Genomic DNA, 23670 nt, shown 5'->3' on the forward strand with positions numbered 1-23670 from the left:
CAAAGGTCTGAGTCTTCAAGTGGCAGAAGTGACCCACGAGTCACTCTTGCCTCACTATTCTGGCAGTTCAAAATGACCACCAGTCAAACTGAAGCCGGTGTCAAACTGTTCAAACTAATGGCGCTGGCCCTCAGGTTCACCAGTGGCCATTTTGAATTGCCAAAGCAGCAGGATAGGGGATCATGCCTGTGATAGAGTAAGGGATGAGTAGTGGGAGGGGATCCCTGGTGGCCAAGCAAAGCCAGTTTGAAGTGGGTTGCCAAACGAAGGGTTCAGAATCACTTTTCTCTAAACAAACACAGAATTGGTTAGTGGCTGATATGGTGTGCATTCATGCTTATGTGCACATGCCTACCCCACCAATTCTCTACCTCACAAGCTGCTGTAGTAGCTGCGTCTGTCCATTAGTGGCTGGCAGAGTGTGCATGCCCACCCCACCAGCCAGCAACAGATTACATACACAATACATTTTGTGCCAGAAGTTGACAGTTTACTCTCTCTCTGCATCTGAGCTGCTGCAAAATGCATCCAAGATAACAGCTATCATGCTATAGCCCAGCAATGAATGTATCACACATGCTCCCATCTTTTAAAAAAAAACAAAAAAACAAAAAAAAAAACCTTACAAAATCTGAATACCATGCTGGAAATTACTACTTAACAGTCATATTTTTTTAATACATCAATTCTAGACAACCTCTACATAAGTACTGTTGCTCTGTGATTCTAGCACTGCATGTTCATGGACTGAGTTTCAATCAATTCAGACATAAGAGAATGTGAAAGCACAAAATCTATGTATTCGATCCACAACATGCCCTATTCAAGACCAGGAACGGGGATTGCTTATACTCACATGTGAGCTCTCATCTCTTACTGGGTTATTCTGTAATATTTCACACGTGTACTGATCCAGCTCTTCCTGAATCTCATTTCCAGAAACATCTGAATTTCCTTCAAAAATCTGAAAAGAAATAAAAACAAAGTCTAGCCTTTGCACAGTCCTGACCCACAAACCCTATTTAGGGCCCTCAGTTGAGCTCCAGCAAACTATGGGTATAAAAAGCTTTAATGCTGTATCCATATCATACATTTCAATTATTCAAAATCCACTGTCTTGGTGTTCTGGCTCTGCAATTTTGGTCTTCTTCTTTAAAAGATTACAGCAGTATCTAGCGAGCAGTCTTCAAGTCTGTAGGAACCATGGTTTGGGAACTGCTGATACAGTATTTTATTTTATAATAAACCAAGCAGCAGTCATGTGATGAGCTGTTATTGGGCAAACACAGAAGTTAGCTCTCCAAGCCTGGATTTAAATATTTAACTATTATTCTTTCTATGCCAGTTTAAGAACCCTGTTTATCGACAGATGTGTCTAAGAAAGCTCTCCTGGCACTGGGCCGATCAGGTTAGAAAGTCACAGCACACAACAAAGAAAAAGAGCGAGCCTGAAGACTGGCCTACACCAGTGAAGCCTTTAGACATCCAAAAACCCTACAGAAAGTGTTAAAAAAATGTCTCTGAGAAACTGGCACGCAGCAGTAACAATAAATTGGGTGTGTGGTAGAAAAGGTCGCTCAATTAGTATCCTCTGTGCAAGAGAACCCCACTAATATCCTAGAAACAGTGGACTGCATGGAGGAATTGTCTCTTCTCAAAGGAAGTTCAATGTCTTAAAAAATGGAGAATCCGGAAGACCAGCAAAATAATTAGACAATAGAAAACTGTGGCAGACGCAATAAAGTGCACATTGTGGGCTTCTCAGAGACAAGGACCTCAGTCTGGTGGCTTTTTTTTCCCCAAGATGGCTGCCGGAGGCGTTGGGCCTTGAAACTAAAGGAGGCCTCATCAAGTAGAGCGGGCTCATCGTGCTCTTGCCTTGCCTCCAGCAGTCGTCCAAGAGCTCCGATTATCAAGTTCCATAACTTTATTGATAAGGTCTGAGTAATGGAACAGGTGAGAACTCAAAAAATTCTTTAACAATCATTTATTCTTTATTTTCATAATTTTTCACAAGCACAACAATGTAAGCAGGTTGTATATCAGGACATTAAAAGAGCCCTTCACACAAGGGGGCCCGACATATGCAATGCTCTATACTGCCAGACTTAAGGTGACTGCTAATAAATTCATCTTTTTTATACAGTAGAAGAGGCACAAAAATACCTGGCTGGACTGGCTTTTAAAGTCCCCTGGACAGAAATCAGACTGTGTTAACAGGGCATTGCATGGATACCGGCACCAATATTGACCTAGGTAGGCCAGGGAACATAGGAGCTGTTAGCTAAAGATATTACTGTCAATATGTGACCCTAAAGCTATTTTTATTTTTATGTATTTTTTAGGGATGGTTTTTCTACCAGTCACATGGACCATGCATTCAGAAAATAGTCTAACCTTTGCTAAATGCGCTGCCCTGTGCCTATTTTTCTCTGTGTAACATGCTGCAATTTTCTGCCCATTGTGTTTGTTTGGCCCTGCATCTCATTTTTTTTTTTTAATTTTTAGAACTTCTGTTTTTTATATTTTTTTATGGGATGCACAGTATCATCTTGAACAGGCGGCCGCACTGGTTATTATTCAGCGAGGTTCAGGTGCATTGTCATGGACACAGGACTTAACTTCTCTCGGTTATCCCTGGCTGTATGTTGACACTGTGGAGTTTAATTTTTTTTTTTTTTTTTATAGTTTGAAGTTTGATTTTATCACTCTTTTTTCGGTATGCTCTGATATGTAGCAGCGCTGCTCAGACCAGGTTTGTTTCTTTGATGGTGACTGCCAGCTATATTGATGATTGGATCCAGGTTTGTTTGTTTTTTTTTTATATCTGCATAATGACTGTTTATTTGTTGTAGCCAAGTACAGCCAGAGCATTTGGGTTGAGTTCTGAGATTATTATTTGGCATTGGATATGGTTCTCTTATATGATATAAGAGATTCAGTAATTGTTGGTGTTGTAACTTGTTAATGGGCGAGTTAGACTGGGGTTGGAGTTTTTCAGGTGGGGGGAGTAAGGGTGTGTTTAGGTTGGTTTTTGTTTATTTAAAAAGGGTATATGTAAGCAGCCTCTTTAAGATATAGTTGATCCATATTCAGACTACTCAAGGAATGTCTCCTTGCCTCAGAGATTTATCTATTACATTGTTCCAAGCTAATGACATCTGATTTACAAATTATCTTCCTAAATGAGCGTGGGATACCAAACCCAGTAAAGCAATCTAGATTACTACAGGTTCTTAAGAACCAGAAGACCAATGCAGTCTTCTTGTAGGAAATACATTTGCTGGCTAGTGAACATGAGAAACTGTGGAGGTCGAGAGTTGGTCAGGTCTATAAAGCCTCTTGTCCTCTAAGAGTAGGGGTGCACAAAGATCTTCCATTATAGGTAGGGTCCTTCATTTTCAGTTCAAACCAAATTTTCACCTTAATTTTAGGCTAATTAAAGAGCAGCTTGCAATGTCTCAAGGCCTCCAAAAAACTGCTGGAATCCAGTACAGGCCAAACCACCTGCAGTATTTCAAGTCCTGACCTCCACTGGCAACAGCACTTGCCTTCCAGTGCTGCTGATGTGGCATTTCACTTTCCACCTCCCCCTCCCCCCAGGCAACCAAAGTTCCTGTGCCTTGGTGCCACCAATGCATTTGAAGTAGCTCATGCCCACCGGAAGCACTTTCTGGCAAACTCCCTGGCCACTGCACATAAGCAGAAGTGCAGTGAGCAAGAGCATCAGTAAGCATGCTGCCAAAGGAGAGAGGAGAAACCTAAAGCCCCAGTATTGCAGAACTCAACCCAAATTCACAGAATGCCACTGCTTGCATCCTGACCCAAACTCCTTTGAGAACATATCACACCACTCTTTATTCACTTCACTGTCTGTTTATCAAATTCAGAATACAATATAAATTAGTCTCTTTGCTTTACCATGTCAAACATGGGAATCCCAATTACTAGCGCGTCCCTAGCGCCTCTTTTTGGCCCAGAGCGGCGGCTGTCAGCGGGTTTGACAGCCGACGCTCAATTTTGCCGGCGTCGGTTCTCGAACCTGCTGACAGCCACAGGCTCGGAAACCGGACGCCGGCAAAATTGAGCGTCCGGTTTTCGACCCAACAGCTGCCAGCCGACTTCAAAATTTTTTTTTTCTTTACTTTTTTTATCCTTCGGGACCTCAGACTTAATATCGCCATGATATTAAGTCTGAGGGTGCACAGAAAAGCAGTTTTTACTGCTTTTCTGTGCACTTTCCCGGTGCCTTTGGGTAGGCGCTAATTTCTGAAAGTAAAATGTGCGGCTTGGCTGCACATTTTACTTACTGAAATGCGCACAAATACCTAATAGGGCCATCAACATGCATTTACATGTTGAGAGCGCTATTAGGTTCGGCGGGTTGGACGCGCTCCATCGGAGCGCACTGTACTGTAACGGCCCATAGGTCAGTACAGAATTGTGATTATATAAAACCATTGTAAACTTTGAGATTTGCAGTTAAAGGACTATTAGACGTACCTCAGTTAAAGAAGCCCATTTAGAATTTACCAAAAAGATTGAGCTTTTTGAATCGCGGGACCTGTTTGTTGAATTCACTACCTGAGCATTATTGGAACTGCTGATAGCTTCAATACATTTTTAGTAATTTTTTAAATATATTTATTTGGGCTGATAGCCTTTACATCGGGAACACTGTTTGAGGAATACTCATGATTCCTTCTGAAGTGAAAGCATATGGCATGACAATTATCTTATTTTATGTTTGTTCATAAGAACATAAATTGCCATGCTGGGTCAGAGCAAGGGGCAGATTTTAAAAAAGTACACGCGCGCGTACTTTTGTTCGCGCAACCGGCGCAAACAAAAATCCGGGGTCGGCGCACGCAAGACTGCACAAAAATCAGCAGCCTGTGCGCGCCGAGCCACACAGCCTGCCTCAGAGGGAACTTTTTTTTGTCCCCCCCCCACATTTCCCTCCGTTCCCCTATCTAACCCACCCCCCAGCCCTAACTAAATCCCCCTCCCCTACCTTATTTCGTTGAGTTACGCCTGCCTCTGGCAGGTGTAACTTGCGTGCGTCGCCGGCTCCCTGCCCTGGCACAGGCTGCTGTGCCAGAGCACTCGGCCCCGCCCTCGGACCACCGCCACACGGACACGCCCCCGAACGCCCCCCCCAAGCAAAGCCCCAGGGCTTTGCACGCACCGGCGGCCTATGCAAAATAGGCGCGCAAGTGCCCTGCGCACGTAAATTTTGATTTGGATAAGATTTTCAAGATAGTAAAAGGGGTGGGTGAGGGTAAATTCGGACCAAAAGCAAATGGTTGACATAAGATTAGTGTGTGGAATTAGTGTGATTGAATTCAGAAGAAATGTTTGAAATTTTATTTTGGAATTGTTGAGCAATATTATTACTGAAATCATTAGTAATATGATTTGATGGTTCTGAACTTTTAGAGGTAAGGGATTTCACGATGTTAAATAAGGTATTGGATTACCATTGGCAAATTGCATTTTCTGAGCAAAGTAAGATTTTCTTACATGATTAATTTCTTTTTTATATTTATGTAGGTGTTTAAAGCAGTTGGATTTCCTTTCTGGCATAGGCTTTTTCTTCCAACGTCTTTCCAGACATCGTAAAGGAAAATTGGTCCTTACCTACTAATTTTCGTTCCTGTAGTACCACGGATCAGTCCAGACTCCTGGGTTTTGCCTCCCCTCCAGCAGATGGAGACCAAGAAGTTTTAACGGACTCTGCCCTATACCCTGAGGTGCCACCTACAGTCTGTCAGTATTACACTGTACCCAAGCAGAAAGGTTAAACCATAACTTCCACTATAACAAAACTTCCCCCTGAAGAGCAGAAGGAATGAAAACCTGTAACGTAATGAATGAAACCATGCCCATACTCATACCCTGTAAAGGGGGGCATACAGTATAAGAACATTCGATAAATCTGCAGAATAGCTACTGGCCGAGCGGACTCTCTGTTTCCCCATGGGCAGGACTCTGGACTGACCCGTGGTACTACAGGAACGAAAATTAGCAGGTATGGAACAATTTTCCTGTCCCTGTACGTACATGGATCAGTCCAGACTCCTGGGATGTACTAAAGCTTCCCTAACCAGGGTGGGACTAAGAGTCCCGCTCGGAGCACACTAGACCCGAAGGAACCGGGCTCTGGGGCCCGGACATCTAGGCGATAATGCCTGGCAAAAATGTGTGTATATTTCCACGTAGCCACCACCTGTTGACATTCCGCCCACGAGGCTGCTTGCGGTAGAGTAGAATGAGCCCAAAGACCAACTGGGATCGGACGGCCCTGAACTAGGTATGCAGAAACAATAGCTTCCTTTAGCCAGCGTACAATAGTGGCCCTTGAAGCTTTATGACCTCCTCCTGGGACCACTCCACAGGATGAACAGATCGTCCGAGAGACAGAAACTGTTCGTGACCTCCAAGAAATGCAACAACACCCGTTTTACTACCAACTTTCTAAAATCCCTAGACTCGGATGTAGGAGAATGCAGGTCTGCAAAGGAAGGGAGCTCCACCGACTGATTCAAATGAAAGGAGGACACCACTTTTGGGAGAAAGGAGGGAACAGTCTGCAAGGAGATCCCTGCCTCAGAAATCCATAGGAAGGGCTCCCTACAAATTAAGGCCTGAAGCTCAGAAACACGCCTTGCTGAGGAAATAGCTATGAGGAAAACGACCTTCAATGTCAGATCCTTCAGGATCGCTCGCTTCAATGGCTCAAAAGGTGCATTACAAAGGGCGCGGAGTGCTAGATTCAGCTTCCACGAGGGACAGGGGTTACAAACCGGAGGAGGCAGATGCTTAGCCCCACGCAGAAAACGAGCCACATCTGGATGGGATGCTAGGGCAACACCCTGCACCTTACCCGAAAACAACCAAGGGTTGCCACCTGAACTCGTGGGAATTAAATGCCAACCCCTTAGCTAGACCTGCCTGCAAAAAGGCCAGAACATCCACAAATCAAAGCCCTGAACAGCTCCACCTCGTGGTCCAGACACCAGGTCTCGAAAAACATGGCAATCACTGCATTCAAGTAACCCTTACTCCTTAATCTCCGCCTTTCAAAAGCCATGCCGCTAGATGGAAGTGATCTGCCTCTCGTAAACAAACGGGGCCTTGGTGCAGAAGATTCGGAGACAGACGAAATATCAACAGTCCATCCACTGCTAGATTCACGAGGTCTGCAAACCATGGGCGCCGCAGCCACTTTGGCGCCATGAGTACCACTTCGCCTGGATGAGCCTCAATGCAGCGCAGAACCTTGCCAACCAACTGCCACAGCGGAAATACGTATAACAGAATGTCTTTTGGCCAAGGAAGGACCAGGGCATCTATCCCTTCTGCTCCTGACTCCCATCGCCGACTGAAGAATCGAGGAGCCTTGGCATTGCGGTACATAGCCATCAGGTCCATGGAGGGCTTGGTCCAGTGGTTGCACAGAAGACGAAAAACCTCGGATAGTTCCCATTCTCCCGGGTCCAACTGGTGGCGGCTGAGAAAAATCGGCCTGCACATTGTCTACTCCAGCAATGTGAGAGACTGCTATCTTGTACAGGTGTTGCTCCGCACAGCTGATTAAAAGCTGGGCTTCCATCGCCACTGGACGACTCTTGGTTCCGCCTTGACGACTGATGTAGGCCATAGTCGTCGCATCGTCGGAGAGTACTCTTACTGATATTCCCTTTACAAGGTAAGGAGGGCCTGTTCTGGTCTCCAATCGATTGATCTACCAAGAGGACTCAGTTCTTGACCACTGGCCTTGCACCGCTCTCCCCCGACAGACTGCTCCCCAACCTGAGAGGCTGGCATTGGTGGTTACCACTGTCCAAGAGGGAATTTCCAAGTCCACCCCTCGACGCAAATTGTCCGGGAAGAGCCAAACAAGAACGTGCAGAGTCCATCAGTGACAGAAGAAGATGAAACTGCTCGGAGAACAGATTCCAACGGGAGAGTAAGGCTGACTAAAGAGGACGCATATGCGCAAAGGCCCATGGGACCAGATCGAGAGTGAAAGCCATCGAACCTAGAACCTGTAAATAATGCCAGACTCTGGGACGAGGCATGGACCGCAAAGACTCCACCTGAGTTTGAACCTTGGCCAGTCTCTCCTTGGTAAGAAAAACTTTGCCCAAGAGCATGTCGAACAGAGCACCTAGAAACTCCAAGGACTGGGAAGGATCTAGATGACTCGTCGGGATTGACAACCCAGCCTAACGAGCTCAACAGTTGCAGGACCCGCTGCAAAAGGTCCTCCGATTTCCCGGCAAAGGTCCTCCGATTTCACTCGAACCAGCCAATCGCCCAGGTAAGGACGCACCAATATACCCTCTTTCCGGAGAGCTGCTGCCTCAACCACCATTACTTTGGTGAACACCCAGGGTGCCGTTGCCAGACCGAAAAGCAGTGCACAAAATTGAAAGTGATGTCAGAGGATTGTGAACTGTAGATACTTTTGATGGTCGGGGTGGATGAGTAAGTGCAAGTATGCTTTTGTCAGGTATGGAGACACCAAGAATTCTCCCCTGTGAACAGACACTATCACAGAGCAAAGAGTTTCCATGCGAAACAGAGGCACCTTTAGAGTCCGATTGACTCTCTTTAAGTCGAGGATGAGTCAGAAAGTGCCTTCCTTTTTGGGTACCACGAAGTAAATGGAGTAGCGACCTTGCCTGAGTTCTCCTGTGGGTACTGGTACTATGGCACCCAAGTCCTGTAGATGTCCTAGGGTGTCTTGTACAGCCAGACGTTTTTGCCGGTAACCAGGTAGCGCTCCCGGAGCGACCGAGCAAAATCTAAAGCGTAGCCATGTTCTATTATATTTAGGACCCATTGATCGGAGGTCAAATTGGTCCACTCCTCTAGAAAAAGAGACAACCTGCCCCTTATCTTCGGTATGGAGGAGTGAACCAGCCTCGCTTCATTGTGCAGACTTGAGACCTCTATGTGCCTGTGGGGTTCCATCTCTGCCAGGACTTTGGCCTCGAAAGGACTGATTCCAAGAATGTTGTCTGTTAGGACCCTGACGAGACAAGGACCCGGAGGATCGGGAAGAACGAAAATGGCGATTCCCTCAGAACCTTGACCGCTGGGGAAAGGATCCTCTCGTCTTGGGCTTATCTTCCAGTAACCTATGGACCTTGTTCTCAACCAGAGACTTAATCATGTCCTCCAATTGTTGGCCAAAGAGCAGCTTTCCCTTAAAGGGCAAGGAACCCAGCTGAGCTTTTGAAGAAACATCCGCAGACCAGTTCCTGAGCCAGAGGAGTCTGCGGGCTGAGACAGCCGAAACCATAGTTCTGCCCGAAGTACGAAGGAGATCATAAAGCGCATCTGCACTGTAAGCGAACGCAGCCTCCAGCCGACTGGCCTGAACCGCTTCTGCATCGGAAAGGTATCCCGCCGATTGTAAGTAAGCGGAGGCTGGCCCTCAGTGCAAAACTGCTGCACATGGCGGCATGGACCCCTAGAGCCAAGACTTCAAAAATCTTCTTAAGTTGCAACTCTAATTTGCAATCCTGCAAGTCCTTAAGGGCTGTGGCTCCTGTCATCAGGATGGTGGTCTTTTTTGTCACTGCTAAGACCGCCGCATCCACCTTGGGCACTTCGAGAAGGTCCAGAGCTTCCTCTAGTAGCAGGTACAATTTGTCCATAGCCCGGCTAACTTTTAAACCCAAGACCGGAGTGTCCCACTCACGAAACAATAGGTAAGAAACTGACATATGGAAGGGAAAAGACAGAGCTGGACCCCTGCGTCCAACCATCACCAGATCCACAGCGCCCAGCCGTGAATCCTGAGGGACCTCAATCCCCAATTCTTCCAGAATAGCTGGGATGAGTGGTCCTAATTCATCCTTCCGGAACAAGCGTACCACCTTGGGGTCATCACCTTCAATCATAGGCATGCCCCCTTGCTTGGTGGACTGGAGCTGGCTAACCTGGTCCGCATCAGGCCCCTGTGGAAGGGTCTCCCCGTCATCTAAATGCTCTGAAGATGAACTGTCCCCGAACAGGAAATAGACCTGAGAGGGCTTTTGGACTTCATGGATCCTACCCCCGGTGAGGACTTGGAAAGCTTATGGGTCGAGATGGCCTCCTTGCCAGCCACTGAGGACACTGGTGCTGGACGAGGGACCCTGCTAACCTGACGTCTAGCTGCCTTCCAGGCCTTAAAGGCCTTGTGGAGCAATAAAACAAAGTCTGAGGAGAATGAAGAAGACGACTCATCCGAGGCCCCTCCAGGGGCATCTCCTGACAAATGCTCCTGAGCAGCCTGTGAATCACTTCTTGCCCTCCCCCCCGGAGGCTCCAGGCTGCGGTGAAAAAGGTGGTGGGGAATTCCCTTCCCCCAGAGCAGCTTTCTCCTGATCCCTGAATGTTTTTAAAATGATCTCCATTCCCGCGCTCAGCAGGAACGGGTCTGAGGGATGGCGCTGAGATTTGAGCCTCCCTGGCTCTCGGCACACTCTGGAGCCACTACCACGGGAAATGTCACCGACAGTCATCCCCGAGGTACCCTCCCTCCAGAGAGGCAATCGGGGCAAATGCCAGCTCTTGAGAGCTGCTCGCGCACACTCCCACACACCGAGCAGGCCGCATCATGCGGCATGACGAGCGGATTAAATTTAGCCAGGGAGCTCGGCGGTATGCAACCGGACTGCAAAGCAGCAGCGAGAGGGTGGGAGGAGCCGAAGAGGATGCTGGGCCGGCCTCCTTCTGAGGGTGAGTGAACTGGGCTCCCCGGTATCACCCTCAATTGCTGGCAGTTACTAGGTCCTCAACCCCCTGCTCCTCAGCCTCTATTACCAGGGGGGATGGTCCCGCCAGGACCTGACAACCCCCCCTAGGAGGCTTAAAGGCTATCCGGTTTTTTTAAGAACTGGAAAGCCTTAGCAGAAAACTAACCCAAAACTTAGAATCAAACTAATCCTTAAAATTAAAGTAATACTAGCTAAACCAGACTAAAGGGATTTGCACCTCCACCATCTGCTAAAGAGAGAAATACTGACAGATTCTAGGTGGCACCTCAGGGTTTAGGGCAGAGTCCGTTAAAACTTCTCCATCTGCTGGAGGGGAGGCAAACCCCAGGAGTCTGGACTGATCCAGGTATGTACAGGGAATTTAGTTTTCATCTTGCATAAAAATTGAGTAAACCAAGATGCATTAGGTCCATTAGTGATAGTGACAAGTCATTTTGGGGCTATGGAATCAAGACAGGTGTGGATACTATTGTTCCATTTGTCAATTTATTTGTAAACATCATTCTCAAGAATAGTAGACATGTGGGGTAGAAGTGTATTAGCAAAAATTTCTGGGTCAACATTTTTCCTTTAAAAGGTTTTTGTAATTTCAGGTTGTGATAAGGGAATGAAGTCCATTAATTTGAATGAGGTAGTAGTCAGACTAGGGAATTGGTTGGATAGAAACTGTGAAATCTGAATTCTTGGGATTTTGAAATATGAGGTCTAAGGTTTGGCCGTGTTTCTGGGTAGGAGCTGTATTTGGTGAAGTTTTGTCTCTGTTCTATACTTGTGATCGAGGTGAGGTATTCTGCAGATGTACAGTTTTTGTGTAGGGATCTATAGCAGCCTGGTTTGCTCTGTTTTCCTAATAGAGAGTGTACAGAAAGTGTATTATATTGTAATTCTTTTTGTCATTTACTGAAACCTTTTCAAATGTTTTGTAATGCATAAAATTTTAATTCATTGCATATAAATTAATAGGCATTTTGCATCAAGAAAAGTAGTGCTCACAGAGTAATGAAATCAGAAATCTTTGCTGACAGTAACCCGATCCTTTGAGGGATAACTGTGTGCGAGATGTTGCTGTTTATCTACTGTATTGCTGTTTTATTAAATGTATGGATGAAATATATATATATGGGCTACGAACCAGGAGACCAGGGTTCGAGTCCCACTGTCACTCCTTGTGACCTTGGGCAAATCACTTTACCCTCCATTGCCTCAGGTACAAACTTAGATTGTAAGCCCTCTGGGGATAGGAAAATACCTACAGTACCTGAATGTAAACCGATGTGATATCTCAGATCGAATGTCAGTATATAAAAAAAAATAATTATTATAATAAATAAAAATAACCAAACACAAAAAAAAACAAACAAACACAAAAAGCAATACTATCAAGCTGCTAAGAAGCAAAGCTAGAAGTATAGCTTCATTTTCCTATCACATACATGAAATTAAATTCTTAAAAGTAGGTAAAGATAAATCATACAAATCTCTACTGAGGGCTGGCCCTGCTAAGGAAGCTGAAGAGGCAGAATTCATAATCCCTGTGGGGAGGGAATCCCAGCATGCAATGACAACACCTAGTAGACAGATGTAAGGTATTGGGGCATGGCCCCAGCTGAAGACAGTCGCTGAAGTGACTGGACTAAGCCAGCTGGGAGAGGAATATAAAATAGGAGAAATGTCCCAAAATGAAGACCCATGGCATCATAGTAAAATAGATGCTGGTTTTGATTGCACTGGATGCTAAAGGAGCAGGAAAAAAACTGCTAGACCAAAAAAAGAAATGTCTAGTAATCCAAAGGCAGGTCATAAATAAAATTGTAATATTCATGGCTCCCTGAAAGATATCCTTTCAGTTTAGTTATGAGATACAACACTACTGTAACACCACATTAACTTTAAATTTCTGCACAAAGGCCTCCAAAATTTGCTAAAAATTCATCCTTGGAGGTTTACCAGAATCTTGCAGGTCAATTTTAAAAGAGCTGCTGAGCAGCAAAGAAATATGGCTAAATTTTAATCATTTTCAGTAAAACCTAACCAGCTAGATTTTAAGCTGAAAATTCACCTAAATGTAGCTGGCCAAAATGTGGCCAATTAACATTAGACCTTAAAGCAGAATTTTAACCTGCTAGTTCGAAAATTAGCCAGTTAAATCTTTTGAAATCCTAGGTAGTTTTCTGACTCCACCCTTGGATCTCAAAGAACATCTCATGGATGTGGGACTTTAAAAAAAAACAAAAAACACAGCAGCAAGACACCAATGACTGCTGTTTCCATTTCTGAATCTTAACTATAAAACGTTAAAGTCTACACACCTTGTGAAGTACAGATTCCAGCTCATAGATGGACTGAAGGACTCCAGCTTCTAGAAGCTTCAGCTGGTTCAGCAGCAAATGCACAACAGCTCGAGAACATGTCAGCATGTGGCAGTTGAAACAGGAGCCCCGAAGCAAGATGTACAGCTTCTAAATCAGGAAGAACAGTTAACAGTTAAAGTTTACCAATGATCAGATAAAGCCTTAAAACCTAAGCCTGCCCCAAAAAGTGCAATCATCTCTCTCATTCCCTCTGCTCTTCCCAGTGTGCTGCGCAAAACAGGAGAGCCCACGCTAACATCTGCAGTTGGTTGTGTCTCCTTTTCTTGAGGAGCTGTGCTCTTGGCTCCTAGAGTCTGATTCCAACCCATGGGCTTCCAGTTTCAGATTTTCATCTTAGCCAAGATATCAGTGTTTGACAAGTTTGTTTAGTTCTAGACTAGATAATGAATACCTATTTTAGCTAGGACCTAAATCAAACACCTATGGATCACATGTATGTAATTAGTATAGCATAAACAGCATTTTCCTGCAAGAAAACTTCAGCAGTTATGTTGGCAGATCACCTTTTATCTGACACATCTCATTATAATACTTTCAATCCAGAGCCTCTAACTTGAAATACTCCCAAGCCGCATAAGCAGACAAATATTCAAATCATCTGGAAATATCCGGCACATGGCATCTTTCTTACATTGCTAATAACAATATTCGAGTTGAGTGAGGGAATAATTGGCTCTGACCTGCGGAGACTGTGTGATATTCAGGTATGCAATTCTTAACACACCTTTGAATTTCACACAGTACAGGCCCTTGCATCTAACTAGCATTTTGGTTTAAGTTTCTTGTACATTTCAGATTTTATTTTAGCTTTTCTCTACTGGCACTGCTCAATACCACACACGCCACCATGCTGCTGGGGACCCCCCCGAAGGGCTTTCGGCCTGGCAGACAGGCAGGGTCCTGGAAACTGAGCCCTGCTCTCCACTTGCTGCCTTGCCAAATAGGCATCATGCAGCAGCAGGACAAAATCCAGAGAAAAAGGCCTCAGCAGGTCTGCCCCTCCCTGCAGGAGGCAGTGAACCAGCAACCTATAGCTTACTTACTCCTCCACATCCCCCCGATTGAGGCCGGAGTCGAAACAGGCCAGGGACAGGCATGGGGGGAGCGTCCCCCTCCCCTCCCTGCGGTGCGGGAACCGCCAAAGAAAACAAACAAAATGGCCGTGATGAACCCTCCCCGCCAGAGCACCCCACACAAAGGCCCTGCCGACTAAAGCTGCGCACAAGCAGAGCCACAAGCCCTGCATGCTGACCCGCGGGTCATCACACCGGAGAGGGGGGACTGCCTGTGCCAGAAATAAACCTACCTTGCTCCAAGATCAGACCCCCCCCCCGACTCCTCCCCCCCCCCAACACTGAAGCCTGAAAGGAAGAGGAAGCCACTCGCATAGCAAGCCTTGCCTGTGCTCAAAACATCTGCTTCTGGCTTTTTTTTTTTTTTTTTTTTTTTTTTAAATAAAAAAAAACTTAATTTTGAGGCACCAGCCTAGACCTGAAACATAAAACAATAGAGTGCCTCTTTTGGAGAGAGAGAAAAAAAAAAAAAGGGGGTATCAGAGCCTGCAGCTGCCAGAGCAGCCTCATGAAGGGGAGGGATCTGGACTACCAGATTTACACCCCCATAGGCGCACAGGTCGAGCACACAAAGAGGTCCCAGAACCCTGGCTTGCCTGCCTCAACCGTTCGGGATAGAACCCCTTAGGATTCCAAAAAGCAAAAAAGACCCCCAAGAGGAAGACTCAAAAACAAAAAAACTGTCCAAATCACAAACTGCAGGTTTAGCACCATCTACCATCTGCTGGAGACAGAGAAATACTGAGGAATTGCAGGTGGCACTAGGGTTTATCAAGCAGTGTCAGTGAAACTTTCTCTGTCTCCATCTGCTGGCAGGGATGCATAAACCCAGGAGTCTGGACTGATCTGGATATGTTCATTTCCTCAGTGATCAGTCCATCCATGGGAACTGCATTTTTATCTAAAATGGGACAGTGTTAGAAAACTATAATACTACCACAGCAATGAACTCCTGTTATAGTGCAGAGTTCTAGAAGACACATTGATCCTAGAAACATTTTGATTCTTTGCAGTCAGACACCCTTTATAGGAATTGCCCAAATATGCTGTACACAGTCACATGAAGAAGGGACAAATGTGGTCTGGAAAGCTTATGTACAACATTGGTTTTGAACAATTCTCATGGTAGTCAAATAATAGGAAAGAGAAGCTGCAGAGAATTCAGTATCCTTTCCATAGCGAAAAAATGCAAACTGGTTTGATACTCAAGTCCATTAAGCACAATGTTGGCAAAATATTGTTCAGCTATTTTCATGGGCAAAAGAGAACTTGCGTGTCATTCATGACTGACATTTCTTCTTTTGTAGCTTAAATTTTTTTTTTCTTTGCCAGCTGGAAAATTGCTGATTTTGACATCACTTTAACTGGGCCAGATCATGGCAGTGTCTGGAAGACCACCTTCTACCTGTTTGAGATCGTACAACCCATCATGGAGCAAGCACTGCATAAGCTAATACTCCTTCATGAAGGGTTTTGAAATGCCAGGTGACGTCAGGGTTTTGTTTTCATTTTTGTTTTTGATTATACTCTGATCATACTTTGCAGTATGCTCCCTCAGGGGATACTCTTATTATGTTTCAGTGACTATTGGAGAAATTACTTACCTGATAATTTCGTTTTCCTTAAGTGTAGACAGATGGACTCAGGTCCAATTGGTATAGTGTACTCCTGATAGCAGTTGGAGACGGATCAGATTTCAATCTGACATCAGCCCTAGTACGTATAACCCCTGCAGGAAGTGCAGCTCTTCAGTATTCTCCTCGAAAAGCAATTGTGGATATATGTAAGACTGAATAATTTGAATAACTTGATTAAGTTAACCAGGTTATAAAGTTAATTTGAACCAGTTGAATTGATTATAGCTGGAGCTGCCAGTGCCCTCAACCGAGAAACGTCAACACCTGGTAGGATGGGTGTCCTAGGTAGGGGAAAGCATGGCTTACTCGTGAATCACTCGCTCTCAGGGATATCACCCGAGAATTCCAGAAGTAACGGCAGCCGTGGGTGGGATGCTGAGTCCATCTGTCTACACTAAGGAAAATGAAATTATCAGGTAAGTAATTTCTCCATTTCCTAGCGTGTAGCAGATGGACTCAGGACCAATGGGATGTATAAAAGCTACTCCCGAACCGGGTGGGAGACTGCCCGTGATCCACTTAGTACTGCCCCTGCAAATACTGTGTCCTCTCGAGCCTGAACATTCAGGTGGTAAAACCTGGAGAAGGTGTGGATGGAGGACCATGTCGCCGCCCGGCAGGTGACAGCATCTTGGTTTCCGCCCAGGACACTGCCTGGGCTGTAGTGGAATGGGCCTTGACTTGTAAAGGTGGTGGCTTGCCTGCTTCTACGTTGGCCACCTTGATGACTTCTTTGATCCAGCAGGCTATGGTTGCTCGCGAGGCTGCTTCCCCTTGCTTCTTCCCGTTGTGAAGGACGAATAGATGGTCCGTCTTTCATACAGATTCCGACCTTTCCAGGTATCGGACTAAGAGTCTGCCGACGTTGAGATGGCGTAGACTGCGAGCCTCTTCCGAATTCTTATGCTCATCTGGCAATGGTAGCAAGATGGAAGTAAGACACCACTTTGGGGAGGAACGATGGAACTGTGCGTAACTGGATGGTTCCCGGGTGAGTCTGAGGAACGGCTCCCGGTAGGACAGTGCTTGTAGTTCGGATATGGGCCGAACAGACTGCCAGCAGGAAGGCTGTCTTCAATGTTAATAGTCGGAGAGACAGGTCACGAAGAGGCCTGAAGAAGGTTCTTGCTAAGAAATCTAGGACCAGGTTGAGGTTCCAAAGAGGCACTCGCAACTTTATGGGTGGTCAGATCTGCTTGACTCCTTTCAGAAAGCGGGAGACATCCGGGTGAGGAGGCTATGCTGCTGCTCTCGCTCTTGGTTCCATAGCATGACAATGCGGCCACCTGTACCTTGATGGAGTTGAGAGACAATCCCTTCTGTAGTCCGTTTTGCAGGAATTCCAAAATCGCAGGAATTTTGACTGAGCGTGGTATGATGGTCGCAGTCCTCGCACCAGGCTTCGAATGCTCTCCAAATCCTTATGTATGTTAGGGATGTGGAGAACTTGCATGCTCGGAGTAGGGTGTCAATTACTGCCCCCGAGTATCCGCTCTTCCTCAGGCGAGTCCTTTCAATGGCCAGACCTTAAGAGAGAATTGAGCTGGGTCCTCGTGGAGGATCGGTCCCTGTTGGAGCAGGTCTCTGTGTGGAGGTAGCGGAGTGGGCTCCTTGTCAGCAGGTCTTCGCATGTCTGTGTACCACAGTCTTCTTGGCCAGTCCGGGGCCACTAGAAGTACTGGTCCCATGTGGTGTTATATCTTGTGGATGATTGCGCCCAATAGGGGCCACGGTGGGAAGGCGTATAACAGAGTCTCCTGTGGCCAGGTCTGTACCAGGGTATCAATTCCCTGGGACTGGGGTTGCCACCTGCGGCTGAAGAAGCTGGGCACTTGGGCGTTGGACCGGTTTGCCAGGAGGTCCATGGTTGGTGTTCCCCAACGGTTTACTATCAATTGGAATGCTGTGGTCGACAGTCTCCATTCTCCTGGGTCTAGACTTTCTCTGCTGAGGTAATCCGCAGCGACGTTGTCTTTCCCCACGATGTGGACGGCAGAGATCTCTTGAAGATTTGCTTCCGCCCATGACATTAGGGGGTCTATTTCCAGATACACCTGTTGGCTTCTGGTTCCTCCCTGCCGGTTGATGTAGGCCACTGTTGTGGCATTGTCCGACATTACTCTGACCGCTTTGCCCCAAAGTCTGTGACCGAACTGTAGGCAGGCTAGTCTGACTGCCCGGGCTTCTAAGCGATTGATGTTCCATCCTGACTCTTCTTTGTTCCATTGTCCTTGGGCGGTTAGCTCCCCATCCTCCTAGGCTGGCATCCATGGTGAGCAGGATCCAGGTTGTTGAGGATAGTCTCGTTCCCTGGCTCAGATAGCCTTCTTGTAGCCACCATTGTAGTTGGGTCCGAACTCTGTCTGGGAGCTGAAGACATACGGTGTAGTTCTGGGACAGTGGATTCCATCGTGATAGTAATGAGCGCTGTAGGGGCCTCATGTGAGCTCTTGCCCATGGTACTACTTCCAGTATGGATGCCATGAGGCCGAGGACTTGTAGGTACTCCCATGCTGTGGGGCGAAGTTCGCTCAACAGGGTTCGTAACTGTGTCATCAGTTTTGATATTCTTGTCGGTGTCAGGATGACCTTGTCTTGTTTGGTGTTGAACCGGACTCCCAAGTATTCTTCAGATTGGGAGGGCTGCAGACAGCTCGTTTGTATTGACCACCCACCCGAGGCTCTCCAGTAGAGTTTTGACTCTGTTGGTCACCTGGTGGCCTTCCTCTGGGGATTTCGCCCTGATCAGCCAATTGTCTAGATAAGGGTACACGCAGATTCCTGGAACCAGTGGTATTACTGTAACACTGTGCGAGCGTGCATAGAGTCCCTAACTGCTATGGAGACGGAAAATACTGAAGGGCTGCACTTCCTGCAGGGGTATATGTACTAGGGCTGATGTCAGATTGAAATCTGATCCGTCTCCAACTGCTATCAGGAGTACACTATACCCATTGGTCCTGAGTCCGTCTCCAACTGCTATCAGGAGTACACTATACCCATTGGTCCTGAGTCCATCTGCTACACGCTAGGAAATTCCTTGTTTTACTTGCAAATAAAAATCTTTTGAAAGAAATTCAACAGCAGCACCCCTTTGTGGGCTGATTGGGTGGATGACTGAGTGGCCCAGGGTACCTCTCCTTTGTGAAGAGATCCAGCATGCACACCCAACTTGCTAACACCCATATTAATAGCTTCCAGATATTGGCCCACTTGGGCAATTTACCTTGCCTATGTTAGATTTGATGCTTACTGTTCCTCTCTTTTGTGTACAAAAGAGAACTTTAGCATGATGTAAAAAGTTGCTTGCTGGAGAGAGCTCATTTTTCTTCAGAGATATTGTTGCAGAGGAACAGGAATTGTACTTGTATCCTCACTAGTAAAACTGGACTTAAACATTTTTTTGAGCTCCAAATGCTTATACAGAGCCAGCAGATAAAGACTAGGAACCAACCTTGGTGGCTATTTCAGAAACACTAATGTAGGACATGCACAGAAAGTGAGCACAGACGCCTTGCTTCCTTAAGGCAAGACTTATACAGATATATAGACAGCTACAACAGAGGAGAGAGCTCTGCTATCCAAGGCCTGTAACATCCATGCGACAAGGTTCATTCATTTTATCTGGATCAAGTCCACTTAGGTAATCGTAGCTGTGCTCCAAGTCTGAACGGCATTGTAAGAAGAATTGGATAATTATTATATTTTCAGTAATATGGAAAACAACAGCATAATTATACAAAAACGGTCCTTGTTGATAAATCAAGGTGCAGAGGGGTGGGGGGTGCAAGGGAGTATTACACTGAAATTTCTAACAAACAGCAAAGGCAAGAAGGCATTCACCACATTTCAGCAGGGACAGATATACCTACATCAAAAAAGAGAGGATTATAGACAGTCAGTGGAAGCTCAATATGACCCAGATGCCCTGGGCAGTTATTGAAGTCTTGTGCACAAGTAGCACACACTTCTCTGGGGTCAGCAGGTCCCAAAGTCAAATCGTACAGCCCATTCACAGCTGGATTTCCTACATTATCCAAGTATCGAGGGTTAGTAATGGCCTTCACGCTTAATTTCCTGAAAAGAAAAGAAAATTGAAAGGCAAAAAAATTACTCACTCACTATAAAGCTTAATGAATTTCATTCCAATATGCAAATAAAATACTAAAATAATGCTAAAATTATAGATAGTAATTGACACAAAAGAAAATGACTGTCTTTTTCTACTTTAAATTAGAACTCTGAAGTGAATACCATCAGGCTCTGATGATTTGCTACTAATTAATTTGCTCTAGCATTTCCTCCAGATTCACACTGAATTGATTCAGTTTCTACAAGTTGTTCCCTAGAAAAACTGGTTCAGATGTGGGTATCTCCCCATCATCTTCTCTAGAAATACCAATACCATTGCGAATACCTGTTCCTTACACACATAACATTTATAGTAATTAATAGATAATGGCAGAAAAAGACTGAAATTCATCCAGGCTGCCCAGTTATCCCTGTCAATTATAGTTATGTGCTAAATTGTAACATGACCTCTTTAGAGTGATATTCTTAGGTATGCTTCAGAGGAGGACCAACTATCCCCCCCCCTCAGAGCTATTCAAAGTCTATAGTAACCCAGAATTTTTAACCAGTTCTCATCATCTTATAAAAAAACAACTTTATTTATTTATTTATTTATTTCAAGATTCTTATATACCGCGGTACGTATAATGATACATCACCTCGGTTTACAGACATTAATTTTAGCAACAGGCTTTACATAAAACAGTTTATACAAAATTAAACAGCATAAATATATTAATAACAGATTTTACAATTAACCGTTTTAAAGAATATGTAAACAATTCGCATCTTTAAGCTTTACATAGAAACATAGAAACATAGAAATGACGGCAGAAGAAGACCAAACGGCCCATCCAGTCTGCCCAGCAAGCTTCACACATTTTTTTCTCTCATACTTATCTGTTTCTCTTAGCTCTTTGTTCTATTCCCCTTCCACCCCCACCATTAATGTAGAGAGCAGTGATGGAGCTGCATCCAAGTGAAATATCTAGCTTGATTAGTTAGGGGTAGTAACTAATTAATTAAGTTTAACTAATTAATCAAGTTTCCATAAACCAAAATATAACTACTGTAACTATAATAAACCAAATAGTTTAACATAATGGAATAAACCAGCATGTAATTTAAGCCATTAATCTGTTGGAGGGAACATTAAAGACAAGTTTAGGTTGCTTCACAGAATTTACAAACATGAGAAGTAGGGGGATGGGGAAAAGTGGGATTATCAATGTGAAACAAGCAGAGGGAGTGGGAAGAACATGACGAAAACATGGATCAGATGAGAATTAAAACAATAAAACTGAATTTTACTGTTAGTCCTTGATCATTGATAGAAAGCTTGTTCTAAGAACCAACACACTGCAATGTTCAGCCCAGTATTGGTACGAAACTTTCAGATGAGGGGAGGGCAATAACAAAAGTTACTGCTGCAGTTAAAACACTGTTTTAATCATGGAAATGGACTGTTTAATTACTGCCCACTCTCTACACAGGTAGAGAGTGGACAGACTCACTCCTCCCTGGTAACACCAGGGAGGAGTGAGTTTGCAGGAAGCGACTACACAAGTATTTTTGGATGTTTAAAAGTTAGTGTGTTTTGCTTTACAAAAAAAAAAAAGAAAAGAAAAAAAGACATGCAAATTTGTAGAGTACTTTTGTGAGGGCAATAGTCGACACAATACTACCTATGTAGATCTGCTTAGATTATTATGGCAAATCCCATCAGCAGTTTGATTACTGTCTCACAATACGTTTGACAGTGGTTTTCAAAGCAGTTTTAAATGCATTCCATGACAGCTAAAGTAAATTTATGTTGCAAACATAATTTCTAAATGTTTTCATTAAAAAAAAAAAAAATTTGAGACCTATATACTGTTTCTAATTTTTTGTACTTCAAGCATGGGCAAAATAATCCTACAGAGATAATACTGAAACCACCAATTAATATGTTTATGATTTTTTGTTAACAAAGTGTTAGCCGACTTTGGGATTGCTGCGGGAGGTTGGGAAAGGGGTTCTAAGATGACCTGTTTTTTCTAGAAACTGCTCTTCCACATCGTATTTTGTGCGTGCCTATTTTGGATTGCTGTTCAGCATCTGTTTTGTAATACTGTATTTGTCTTCTGAAAGCAATAAACAGATTAAAAAAAAAAATATATATATATATATATATATATATATATATATATTTATGATTGTGCTTGTGTATAGTACCTTTGGTGCATCAATCTTATTTATAACAGTTTTAGTCTGTTCCAGTGAAAATAAACAATTGGATGGGTTATATGAATATCAATTTCACGTGAGATTCCCAATGAATAATGAAGAAAAGGTTTGCGGGACTCACGCTGACATGTGGAGTACATGTCAAATGGAAAAGCAGCGTGTTGTCATTAAACTCAAGCCAGATAGATTTGTCTGGCACATAATGGGAAGAATTTCCCTTATAATGTAGCAAATACCTCACATGCACAAAGCAGTGCCAACAAAGTTTACTCCTCTGCTGTTGTATGTCTCAGTGTGATTTCAGATTAAAAAAAACTCAAAGAAATGACACTTAAAACTCTTTCCTGAATTCCTTAGAAAAACTGGGTTGCAAATCAGATCTTTTTTATTCTGACAAATATATTCAGGCCAAAAAGGATACAGCATAATTAGAGAAGATACAGAGAAAAAGTAACAAAAACAATAATGTCAGCTCCCTTAATTAAAAAGGCTAAATAGGTTCGGGATCTTCAAGTTGGAGAAGAGACCAAAAGGAGGAAATGCTAGAGGTTTATAAAATCCCAAGTGTGGTGAACTATAAATAGGGAACTGTTATTTTATCTTTTCAAAACAATACTAAAACTAGGGGGGGCAGGCATGAAACTAAGTGGAGGCAGATTTAGTTAGTCAACAATTAGGCTATGGAATTTGTTGTTAGAGAAAGTGATCAAGACCGGCAGTATAACAGTGTAAAAAAAGGTTTGGATAAGTTTCTGCAGAACAGATCCATAAACAATTATTGGCCAGATAGACTTGGATGTTTGCACCTCTTACTTCTGGGAATGAGCAACAGGGATGAACTGAAATAAAATTACGGTGAACCTGGAAAAACTAGTAGGCCAGATTGACAAACTGAAGAGTTTCAAAGAACCTGGACCGAATGGTATACAACCCAGGGTTCTGAAAAAAAAAACAAAAAAAAACCTCAGATGAAATTTCAGATCTATTAGTAAAAGTTTGTAACCTATCATTAATATTGCCATTCTACCTGAAGAATGAATGGTGGCCAATGTAACCTAAATATTTAAAAAGCACTCTGGGATGAATAGGGAAACTATAGATCAGTGAGCCTGACTTCACTGTCAGGAAAAATATTCTAAAGAACAAAATCGTAGAGCATATAGAAAGACAGGGTTTAATGGGACACAGTCAGCATGAATTTACTCAAGGGAAGTCTTGCCTCACAAATCTGCTACATTTTTTGAAGGGGCTAATAAACATGTGGATAAAGGTGAACCAGTGGTTATACTGTATTTGGATTTTCAGAAGTCCCTCATGAGAGGCTTATAAGAAAACTAAAAAGTCATGGGATGGGAAGCGATATCCTTTCGAGGATTGCAAACTGATTAAAAAATAGTAAACGAAGTTTTACTTGGACCAGTGCTTTTCAATGTATTTATAAATAATTTGGAAAGGGATACAATGAGTGAGGTGATCAAATTTGCTGATGACAAAATTATTCAGAGTAGTTAAA

At 44.2% G+C, this 23670-nt stretch overlaps 1 protein-coding gene across 3 annotated transcripts in view; it reads right to left on the reverse strand.

The window, feature by feature from the left end:
- Positions 1-23670, reverse strand: part of POLR1A (RNA polymerase I subunit A) — a 271640-nt gene that overhangs the window by 245547 nt on the left and 2423 nt on the right. For 2 of the 3 annotated variants that reach the window (XM_029592763.1, XM_029592762.1), the window contains exons 2-4: positions 19733-19937; positions 13088-13237; positions 857-964 (exon numbers count right to left, since the gene is read on the reverse strand). In XM_029592763.1, coding sequence (XP_029448623.1) covers positions 857-964; positions 13088-13237; positions 19733-19937 — 463 coding nt within the window. Of the gene's footprint in view, positions 1-856; positions 965-1091; positions 1211-13087; positions 13238-19732; positions 19938-23670 lie in introns of those variants that run through there. The other variant, XM_029592764.1, reaches the window with a different exon arrangement.

Source organism: Rhinatrema bivittatum, chromosome 1 (genome assembly GCF_901001135.1).
Source record: "Rhinatrema bivittatum chromosome 1, aRhiBiv1.1, whole genome shotgun sequence".
Taxonomy (NCBI): Eukaryota; Metazoa; Chordata; class Amphibia; order Gymnophiona; family Rhinatrematidae; genus Rhinatrema; species Rhinatrema bivittatum.